Source organism: Heliconius melpomene, chromosome 13 (genome assembly GCF_056956725.1).
Source record: "Heliconius melpomene rosina isolate 202511_hmr_F chromosome 13, ASM5695672v1, whole genome shotgun sequence".
Taxonomy (NCBI): Eukaryota; Metazoa; Arthropoda; class Insecta; order Lepidoptera; family Nymphalidae; genus Heliconius; species Heliconius melpomene.
In genome coordinates, this window is record NC_140401.1 from 10,023,340 (window position 1) to 10,034,888 (window position 11,549).

Genomic DNA, 11,549 nt, shown 5'->3' on the forward strand with positions numbered 1-11,549 from the left:
GTAATATGGGCAACGACCAATCAGTTCGAGCAACGCATTTCAACCGGCCAGAGGATGAAACAGATGCCTTAGATAATGAAACTTTGGACCAACACCATATCAATATATCAAATAAAATGGTTATTTTTTTATTTGCCTTTATTATTGAGGTTTTGCATTTTTTCATCAGATGAGCTTTGAATGTGCAAATTTTGTACTCAACCGTCTTTAAAGTTGTTCCGTTACTTATATTAATAAAGTTAAGACATTCCGTTCTCCACTTTCCGCTGATTTTTTTGAGGCATTGCGTATTGAGTGGCGGAACTCTACGTCGGGGTTTCGCCTTGTTGCCAAAACGAAGAAATGAAGATATTAATAAATAATAATTTATTCCTTCGAGCGGGGATCGAACCCACATCCGTCGAGTTACAGTCATACTATTGTGCCTCCTGCGCCACGACTTTCTACATAATAAGTAGCAATAAAATAATATAGAATAAGATTATTTGTATGTTTATTGTTTGTGATCGTGTCTTTTTTTTTGTTTCTATGAATATTTTATAAATTATAACAAACAAGAACAAGTAAAGTAAAAAATTATAAACTACTTACTTCCATTAATAGCTATTATTTCGTTCATAATAATATATGTAAATAATACTTTAAAATCCTTATTATAAAATAATTAACTACGTATGTCGTTACATCATCTAAGTAAATTGAAATTTAAATAAATACCTACATAATATGTTCTTACTTCTAGTAGGTTACTATAAATGAATCACGATTATTGTAGTTTGATAGCTATATTTTAGATATATTATATCTAAAGTCAATAATTTAATGCGTATTTGTCTATTTTCTAGAAGACACCATGCTTACAATGTACTTATTAAAAATATATTTATAGGTACATAAGTTAATTATTATTAATTATTGTTAATTAATTGTGACCCATATTGCGCAGGGCACAAGCTTGCGACTGTGCACGCAACAGGTATTGGGTTTGATTCCCACAAATAAATATTTTATTTTTATTTTTTCCGCTTTGGTTGTTAAAGACTGATCTTGAGGTCCACCATTTAAGATTAGGTTGCCTATGCCTAATGGGGGAAAATTAAATTGACATTAACATACACTGAAAGTAATATATAACTTTCACGTAAATATACCGCCTAGTAGCTATTTCTAATCTTTTTACATTATCAGATTGAAAGACTAGTGGAGGATGCAGCTTTAGTAGCGGATGTAGATACAGGATTAACGAATTCAAAGGGAGATTACAATGAGAAGATATTCATTGAAAAGTTGCGGTGTATGGATGAGACCCATTCGGAATTATCCGGGTATATATAATTAATTATATTTGTCATTGGAAATTATCTGCCGAGAATTAACTAAATTTGTTAAATTAATAAGTAAAACACCTGAGTGTGACCATTGTGTGTTCAATTCCCTTTAGAGAAATATTTGTTTTATATAAGTATCTTTTATAAATGTCCCATTTTATCGGAATGGTATATAAATGTGATCGATTGAAACAACCCTCTCCGCGATTACCGCAGTGCGCTATTTTAATGTAAAAAATATTTATTAAAGTGTCAATTATATCTAAATAAACGAAAATATCAGACGTCAAGAAAAATTAAAGGTATTCTAAAAGAACAAAAGCACCTCTTTAAAAAACGAAAGCCCTAAAAAAGACGAAAGCTACCCTACAATGTCCCGTTTTGAGCCAACTGAAAATGGTCACGTCACGTAAAACCCCCCGGATCGATAACAACGATACATCCAACGAATAATATTTTTTTAAAATCTTTTACTTTACAATCATTTCCTTATTAGCTACAAGTAAGTATAAGAGGAAAATGGTAGTTTCGTCACATAAATAATGTATAAAAGATATTTTTGTAAGATACCAACGTGTCACTTGAATGAACGTCATTAAGTAGACTGATTGTATGGTTTTTAATTATAAAATATTTTGGAGTTCCTTGCCTACCAGTGTGGAACTCCAAATTCATACTTTTACGCATCAAATTCGTACCTGCTTGCCACTCATCTATATAAAAGAAACATTTTATATTTTAATACTTGAACTTCCCAAATTTAAGAGATATACAATATGGCAGTTATTAGCTGATTAAAGGATGTCACAGTGAGAATTAAGAAAAATGAGAACGAAAAAGAGAGAACGAGTGACGTAAGAATGGCACGCTTGCTTCATAAAAAAGATTTTATGAACGGACCTCAACGTCGCGCTTTGTCTTCTCACCAGAGCGAGGAAATGAAAATAAATCATTCCCCAGAGTGAACATCGAACAGGGACTCGACGGAGTAATATGTCACTCAGGGGGTGAATTGAAATAGACTTTTGCATACAGTTTTGAATCGTCAAATGAACTTAAAACTACAAAATAATTCATTTTCCCGCCCTAATAACAAACCAAAGCCCGACGTTGAGTATATGAGTATGTATGTATTATGATTATTCGCCAACGGGGTACGACGTGTCTTAGCTTTAGGTTCCCTCTGCCCACTTTACTATATGTGGGATACAGCGTTAAGCTAAGAAAATGTACAGAACATTCGAAATCGACTACTATCTTAACAATTTATTATTAAAGTGCTATCTGAATAATGATCGCTCATTATTTTGTATGTAAACGAAATGAAGGAACGTTTTCTCTATAATTTATACATTTTATATATTTTTTAAGCAAAAAGCTATATTTAATATGTTAAAGAACTTTAGACGGCGGTGAACATTTTAAAGTACCTATCTACTATTAAATTGATGACTTTTTTAGTAATGCATTCCTAAAGTTCGTTGGACTAGGTGTTATTTATGTTTTTGGTCTAGTGTACGTTGGTATTCTATTCGGTTGATAGTAGCGAGTTCAACTTTGTAGATAGATAAGTAACTAAGAGTAGCCTTTACCGGTAATTCATTTGAAATATAAGTTTCGATCTTTACCAATATTTAAAATAACCAAGACGTTATAATGACGAATACTTACCGTAAATACCTTACCTGAAATTGTACTAGTGCTGTTAGTGAGTAGTATCGAGTATTGGAGTGTATTTTTTAGGCTTACGTATCCAACGGGTGTACGGGACCCTGTTGCTAGGCTGACCGTTCGTCTTTCTGTACGTCCGTCTGTCACCAGACTGTATCTCATGAACTATGATAGTGAACTAGTTGATTTTTGCAAATGATGTATATAAATATATGTTGCCGCTATAAAAAAGAATACTAAAAAACAGAACAAAATAAATATATAAGGGGATCCCACATAATAGACGGTTTTATTAACTTTTTAAGGCGGTTTTATTAACAATGCCTATCGTGCGCGACTCCATCGATAATTATCTTATATCTATACGTGCAAATGCCGATTTTTAGTATTTTTATATTAATAGGTACCTATCTATATTCTTGATAACCATATTATTTATACCAATATATCTCAACAGTGGCAAGTAACGTAACCTGAACTTGAAGTAATTCTTTTAAGCTAAAACCATAAAATATAAAGGCTAATGTGTTTCTTAGGATTTATGCGTGTAGGCCATTGACCACTCGCAAAAAGGAAATCGAATATCGAATGACTCGAACGTTCTTAAACAATTTATATAGATTTATTTTTTATACAATTTATATAATTTATTGGGATATTCTTTTTTATTTTCAAAATTTGTTATCTAATTTTTGTCTATTTAGAAGTTCTTACGATACAATTTTTAGTTTTGACCTAGACCAGAGAAAGATATAATTTTTTTATATACGGCAGTTTTCTCTTACAGCTTTTGTTTTTGACTTATAGCTTTATCGTAATTGAAATAAGTAAATATTAATGCATTTTTTTTATTGTATGAAGAAAAGTCTAGGGATCGCAGCTTCAAATCAATTAATGTAAGGTACACATTTAAAGCTATGTATGAAATTTGAATATTGTTGTAATTGTTTTATTGTTTAAACTAGCGACCCCCTTGCGGCTTCGCCCGCTTTTACTACTGGATTATTCATATAATGTATGTTTGCAAAGCACTTAAGATAATGTGAAAATTAATTAAACTCTAATGCAACCCGCATTTTCGTAGTTCCAATAAGGATTTTCCAATTGTTTTACTCGGCAAGGATTTTTTAGTAGGTATCGTAATTTTAAATCTGTGCTACTAATCTTTTCAAGTACTTATTAAAATATATTTAAATGACTATTTTTAGATAGTTAAATGACTATTTTTAAACGGAAGAAATTATAAACAAAAGCCTTTCTACTAATAACTACTACAAAAAATATGAAACCAAATATATCGCGCTGAAATAATACATTCAACTCCAATTATCCAATACGTGCAAACGCATCAATCTTCGTTGCTATGCCTCTATAGCGGGCGGGTTTTTTTTTTCGAGCTTGTGGTTAATGCTGAAAAGGGTATTCTGTCCCTGATGAAAAGCAAGCACTACGTGGCTGCCTGTGAGGAAAATTAAATAGAATGCATTGGCCTGCAATCGAACCCGGGGCGCCCGCGTGGCAGGCGAGCATTCTACCACGGAACCACCGATGACTGCTCATGACGCGCTTGTATAAGCAAAACGTCGCGGGGCGCGTTTCGCAGCAAGGATGTTTTGATATTGTAACAACTTCTAAAGTACTTATTAAAATGAAAAAACAGTAAAAGACAGTTTTGATCTACATTAAATGGCCAACGTAACTAATATACTTATTTATATGCTGAGAGTAAAGGATAAGTAAAACTTAAGTCGGCACAGCTGATGAGTCAACGGCGTGATGTGTCAACAATTAAATGCGTTTTTCTCTAAAACTATTCGCAATTTTATCTTCGTTTAACGTAGAAAATTTATAAAGTATTTTAAAGGATAAGGATTAATACCATTATGGAAAAATATCCCTCACAATAAAAAATATATTGAAATTACTATTTTTAGACAGAAATATGATCACTACACGTTATCCTTAAAAGATAAAAATATGCTCTCGCGGACTTTTTTGTAGATCTTATTAAGAGGAACAATACTCCAGTACATTATTTTCATGTAGTACTTACCATTAAAGCAGCGCATGCGCGAAAGTGTCTCAATGGGTAGGACTTTAGACACATTTATCGTATTTATGTTAATTTACATAAGAATGTACAAATAATAAACTATATATAAACCTTCTACGGAAAATACTCGACCTAATGGTGAAAACCGCATCTAAATCCGTTGGGTGGTTTAGAAGAAGAAGAGTTAGAAACAACAGACAGACACGAAAAGCGACTTTGTTTTATAAGATATAGGATATTGAGTGAAATTGATGAATAACTGAGTAAGTACCTATGTATATTACTTTATACGTATGGATTAGATTACTTGAAATACACTAATAAAATACACTTTAAAGTACGTCGTGCTTTTGTTTTCGTGTATTATATTAAAATAATCGTGTTAATATTGTATCGTAATATTGAGTGTTAGTATTAAGCACGTTGGTAAGAGTATCTACACTAATATAGCTTTGTCATTTAGATAAAACTTTAATTGCTTTTGAGTATCATATTACAAATACAACTAATAAATAATTTTAAAAATACCGACCAAGTTCGATTCGCGCACGAAGGATCCGCACCATTACTTATATGAGATTCGGGATTGACATAAGAGTTGGTGACAGATATAGAATAGACGGACGTGCGTACGAACAGCGTCTTAGTAATAGGGTTCCGTTTTACCCTGTACGAAACACTAAAAACTATTCAATGCGTTTTGGGACAATTGAAAAGAGCTTGTGACGCAGTGCAGGACTTGTGTAGCGCAGTGGACTTAGGTTCTAGGTAGGTACTCTTGAGTTAGACTACATGCAGTGTTAAGTTTCGCCATATAATACTGACTGTATCAATTCATCTAGAAAGACTAATATTTTTATTATTGACACACTTAGGCGTATGACGAGGCGATGCCCATCCCAGAAATTTTACTAACAAAAAATTTGAACCGAAATATTAAAAATATTTATACATTTACACAAACATATCTGTGCATGGCTAAGGTCCAGTCAGCTATTTTGTACAGAGACCAACGTGACGCAGCGATTCAGCATGTGACTGGAAACGGGATGGTTATGAATTCAATTCTCACTTGGGTAATTCCACGCTCTGATCAAGAACAGAATGTTTCATCACTAAAGTACCCTGCTATATGGAGGATTACAGCGTTAAGCTACAAAAACGATTTTACAGACTAACATCAGAAGAGCTGAATTCCTTGATGGCGCGAGTGGAGATGAGGACGGCCAACATAGCATACTCTGAGCCCGTCTGCGTTGACATGAAGAATAAAATCATAGACTGTTATAATATGAGTTTGATTGATGATAATGATATTACTAAATGCTGGGATACTATAGGTAAGATATTAGTTTCATAGGTAAGTTAAAGTAAACTATAAGTACACATAATAAGAATAAATTAAGATTGTGGTCGAGACGTATGAGCAGCGGCTGTACCGCGTTTGATTGTAAACGAATCAGTTGCTAGTTCTAATGCCACTAGGGTGAACAAATTAATTTCGCGGGGTTAAGTTCCGGTGTTCAACATGCCATGTCTCGAAAATTGGGCAGACCGTGGGGTACAGAGTGTTTTAATACTAGCTTGGCTCTGGCTACCGTACAGTTTGCGGGAACAGCGTGAACATAAAGATCTTTGATTTAAATCTAATGCTAAATCACTCTGTTAACCATTAAAATACTTCCGTCACTCTCCGCTGAATTCTTGATGCATTTTGTGTTGAGCGGCGGAATATAATTAACACCGCGCTTGGCCTCGCTACCAGAGCCATGAAATGAAAATATTAAATATTTCATTCCTCCGAGTGGTAACCAAAGTTACAAACGTCGCACGTAGGGGCCTGCCCCTACGCCACGATCAGGCAGAAAAAAAAAATCCTTTAAAAAATCTATATAATTAATATAAATTTCTAGGTGAATTTTCAAGCTGTGTTCAAGAAGCGAGTACTAAAATGCTTCACGCTCGCAACGAGAAGGACGCGCGGGATAACGCTAGACGGTCACGCCACGTGGCCAGAGCTCGCGAACACGCGCTTAAAGAGCTACCTAGTGATGGGGAAAAGAGACGGAAGGTTACGTGAATTGTGTATTGAAATATTTTTTTTTTATAAATTAATAATATTTACTGAAATAAATATTACTGAATTTCTTTTTTTTTAATTCGTAAGTAGATCATTTAACGTGTAACTTTGGGACTGTAAGCACAACGGTTTAAAGTTAGCTTCCTACTAGAGAGAATAAACTACTTGATATTTTCATTTCCTCGCTCTGATAGCGAGGCCTCTGCCTCAAGAATGCGGCGAAAAGTGGGGAACGGAAGCATCTTAACACTAAGGTCCCAGATTAATTCTGCCTACCCTGCTATGTGCCGGATACAGTGTGAAGTTAAAAAAGTATTTATATGTAAAATGAAAAAAAAAAAGTAATGTACAATTACAAATAAAATTTAATAACATACAAGAATAGATTCACATTATAATTGAATATCAATTGGCATGATTGAAGTGTTCCTTTACGATAAATTTACGTTAATAAAATTGTTTCGATAAGGATTAGGTAGGTTGAGAGTAGAGTGACGTCACTCTATTCTTTATATAGAAATTAAAAAAAAATAACGTTCCTTATTTACATTAGTCTTTCAGTCGTAATCCAAAAAAAAATCAATTAAAAGTCACTTTCTTCTTAACATCATCGAAATTCAACTTTTTCACTTGTATCTCCTTATCTCTTACCAAACTTATATTGTTATCAATCTCTACAGGCGTTTGTTTGTTTGTTGACGACAAGAGCGCGATCTTTCTCCTCAATTCCCTTATTTGTACCGCACTCGCTAATTGTGATGTTCCTCTTGATAACACTTCTGAACGCAATTGGTCACATTGTGTTCTAAAAATAAAGAAAATGTAACAAATATGTATCTATACTTATAATAAAATTTTGAAATTCCAGAATTGTAGTAAAATTTCGGCAAGCTTATCTTAATATTTAATTTTTCATTTATTCAAATCGGCTCATAAATTAAAAAGTTATACGCTACAAATTATTCATTGAATTGGCTGAAACTTTAATTTTTAATGTATAAATATTGTCTTTATATAAGTGGGTGTACAAAGAAAGTATAATAATAATTGAAGGTCTGGAGTATCTGATAATGCACCCTAAGAGCTGGGCAAAATGGAAATGTCACCTTAATAAAATTTATTCATTTTGATGGGTCTCTTCTATTGATGTACATATGTATAAGAAAAAACTAATCTAATAAGAAAACCCACGCCATGTATGATTTACGTGTCACTCCTACCTATTCTGGATTATGGCACTAAGAATTCTCCTAAACTAATCTCTAGGTAAAACCAAGCCGAAGTTCCTTACCTTACTATCAATTTTTTATTTAAATAATGTCATATTCATTGATTTACAAAGTTACATGCAGTGCATAAGGAACAGATTGTCTTAACAGTAAGTTCCCTCTGCCTATACTGCTATATGCAGGATACAGTTTGAAATTTACAAAAAAAACTTACTTCAAATGTTCCAATACTCCGGGAAGCCATCCCTTATCGTTTGTATCGCAATGCTTGTTGAACCACCTTGATAATTCTCTCCTTTGTTTTTCACATACACTTTCTAGTTCTGTTATACGATCCTCATAACTCTCTATAAAATAATAAAAATAAATAATAAGAAAATACTCTCATAATTCATTTTATTGTCATGCTGTATCCTGCACATGGCAGGGTAGGAAGTGGGAACAAAGTACTTAGACGAACGAAGTAATGAAAATAATGTAAAGATGTATTTTCATTTCTTTGCTCTGGTAACCAAAATGCGGTGTAGAGTTCCACCAGTCAACACACAATGGCTCAAAAATTCGACGGAAAGTGGGAAAATGGAAGTGTCTGAATGCAAAATGAAGAGTCTCATCGCTAGGTTTCCAAAACCCCCTTGTCTACCCTGTTATGTGGGAGATATAATATGAAGCTATTAGTATAAATTAAATTTATAAATATACAAATGTGTTAGCAGCAGAATGAATGAATTAATTTAGACATAAAATGTATTTTAATATATTTACCAATAAGTTCTCTATCATGATGTGCAGCGGCACCAGCCTGCTGATCCCATATTGTTTGTTTCTCATGTAACAATGTATCTAATTCTGCCTGTTTATTTGCTAAGTCTCTCCTTAACTGAAATATATATATTTATTTTACATTAGTGTGATTAACATTTTTAAAAAATTTTTTAATATTTAATAAATAGTATTAGGTCTCTTATCTAATGACCATTCACACATATAATGTCATCGGAAATTTGTAAAAAAGACTCTCTGCTGAGATGGCAACAAGAATTCGATGTGGCTTGATGGGTACCAATAGCTTAATTGGCTACAGCCCTTAGTACCTTAGATGGTTTCCTAGATATGCAACTTCAATTCCCACAAAATTAAATTTTTGTATAACTTGAGATGCAAGACAATACATTTTTCCACATTTTAATGCTAGTCTTTCTCAACAGTACTTACTGCCTTCTAAGCCACTAGGAAGCTCCCTATAGTACTGACACTACTGACATTTCTATGTAAGTTAACGATTCAAATAGTAAGTGCTTGTAATGGCCTAATTGAATAAGGAATATTTTAATTTTGATCTTAATTGAAATAGTGTATTCAGTAAGCAATTGTGGGTCAATAAGACACTTTGTCTTACTGTGAATGTGATGATTGTGGATTGAATATCCACTTAGGGGAATAATAAATTATTTAAATATGAATTACAATAAATGTAAATAAAAATAAGCTTACTCTAGAGTTAGTTTGTTTCATTTGTATAAGATTTTTAGCCATTTCTTGCCTCTTGTCATCTACTTCAGCAAACAAGGAATTTCCTTTGGTAGCTATAACAATAACAATATGTGTAAAGAATTTCTAAAATACCTATATTTCCTTTTAAATATATATATGGAATAATTATACAACTTTAAAAATTATAATTTTTTAAAATATCTTATAGAAGAATATTACTCATAAGAGGACAGTTGTGGCACAGAGGCACTAGTGTGTAACTATAAACGTGACTGATTGTGGGTTCATTCCCCACTTGGAAAAATGAAAATATTTATTTAAATTTACATTTTCATTTCTTCTCTCTGGTGTTGAGGTAAAGCATGTAAATGTCTCTGGAATTCAGCAGAAAGTAGACAATAGTGTTCAACACTAGGTAACCTATTGTGTGCAGGATTCAGTCTGAAGCTAATAATAATTATAAATTAATATTTATTTTTATTTTAAGGATATTACAATTTTAAAATATTAGATTAAAGGTTCATTCCTATTTTGAAGAAATATGTAATATGTGGTGTTCAATAATTACATTTACTTTTGATATTGTTATAAAAGTAATAAAAATTGTTTCTTTCTTATGTTTAATCTTATAAATCAAACAACTTCACAATCTTATACTTACCATGAGGTTCTAAATCCTGTGAATTCAATTGATGTAACATCGCCCTAGCTTCTGCTAAATCAGCTATAGCAGCTGCCTCTCTTTCTCCAGCTGCGATAAATTCCTCTTTTTTTATCTGTGCTGCGGCTCTTAACTCTGCTATTTCCGTTTGTAACTCCTCAGTTTTAATTTGCCACGATTTCATAAGACCTTCAGATTCTTTTAAAGCTACTTTTGCTGCTATGGCTTCTGAAGAAGCTGTTGATAATGCAGTTTTTATTTCTTCAATCTCTGAAGTATCGCGCTCAGGAGACTCACGTGTTACAATCACCTCTTTATCCTTTAAACGCTTCTTTTCAAGTTGTAGCTGGTTTATTTCATTTAAATGTTTTTCTTGTAACTCTGTGCGTTCTTGTCTTAACACTGATATGTCCTCCTGTAATGCTGTTATACGAGATGTTAGCTCTGCCCTGCGTTTCTTTTCATCTGCCTGATTACTTTCTAATTCAGCAGTTAAATGGGCTTGAACATCTAATGCGGTTTGGTAACTTCGCCTCGTATCATGAAGATCCTGTTTAATAGCTTCATAATTGCTGGATAAATTATCATATTGTTTTCGCAGTAAGTGATATTTTTCCGATATATCGCCTCCTGTTAGTTCTTCGACTTCTGTTTTATTACTTATTGTTGAATAATTCATTTCCTTTTATTTATTACAAAATTACAAACTTATATGTAAAACAAAGGCACAAAAATCCTTGAACAACTAAAGTTCGAATTCAAATTTCAAAATAACGTTTACAGATTATATTAATATCTATTTGATAAAAATTATAAACGTCCCGTTTAGACACTAAAGACAGTTATAGTTACAATATATTGTAACGTGGAGTTCTCCTAAAATTGTTATTACTAATCAAAAAAATATGTCTTTTTGTAAAAAAGCTGAAGTTTGGCTGTGAGATATAAGCTAAAAATATACCAAAACAACAAGTAAAATATTTAATTTTTTCGATGGTTTTTCTTAAAATATGTAACTTAATAATTTAAACTT

At 32.5% G+C, this 11,549-nt stretch overlaps 2 protein-coding genes across 2 annotated transcripts; one reads left to right on the plus strand and one right to left on the minus strand.

Moving 5' to 3' along the window:
* On the plus strand, positions 1–7,132 carry LOC146532905 (uncharacterized). The gene is made up of 4 exons (XM_085196818.1): positions 1–119; positions 1,189–1,325; positions 6,226–6,392; positions 6,966–7,132. The coding sequence occupies exons 1-4, from the start codon at positions 6–8 to the stop codon at positions 7,130–7,132; spliced, it is 585 nt and encodes a 194-aa protein (XP_085052944.1). The 5' UTR covers positions 1–5.
* Positions 7,133–7,479: 347 nt separating this feature from the next.
* LOC146532906 (uncharacterized) lies at positions 7,480–11,511 on the minus strand. Its single transcript, XM_085196174.1, has 5 exons — positions 10,517–11,511; positions 9,856–9,947; positions 9,127–9,241; positions 8,576–8,708; positions 7,480–7,937 (listed from the first exon to the last, which is right to left on the minus strand). The coding sequence occupies exons 1-5, from the start codon at positions 11,193–11,195 to the stop codon at positions 7,712–7,714; spliced, it is 1,245 nt and encodes a 414-aa protein (XP_085052300.1). The 5' UTR covers positions 11,196–11,511; the 3' UTR covers positions 7,480–7,711.
* Positions 11,512–11,549: the final 38 nt, after the last annotated feature.

Coding starts and splice junctions, on each gene's coding strand:
- LOC146532906 (XM_085196174.1), bottom strand. CDS start 11,195: ATGAATTATTCAACAATAAGTAATAAAACAGAAGTCGAAGAACTAACA. Junction 9,242..9,855: donor TGAAACAAACTAACTCTAGA/GTAAGCTTATTT, acceptor TATATATTTCAG/TTAAGGAGAGACTTAGCAAA. Junction 7,938..8,575: donor GGAGTATTGGAACATTTGAA/GTAAGTTTTTTT, acceptor CTTTATTTTTAG/AACACAATGTGACCAATTGC.
- LOC146532905 (XM_085196818.1), top strand. CDS start 6: ATGGGCAACGACCAATCAGTTCGAGCAACGCATTTCAACCGGCCAGAG. Junction 1,326..6,225: donor ACCCATTCGGAATTATCCGG/GTATATATAATT, acceptor ACGATTTTACAG/ACTAACATCAGAAGAGCTGA. Junction 6,393..6,965: donor TAAATGCTGGGATACTATAG/GTAAGATATTAG, acceptor ATAAATTTCTAG/GTGAATTTTCAAGCTGTGTT.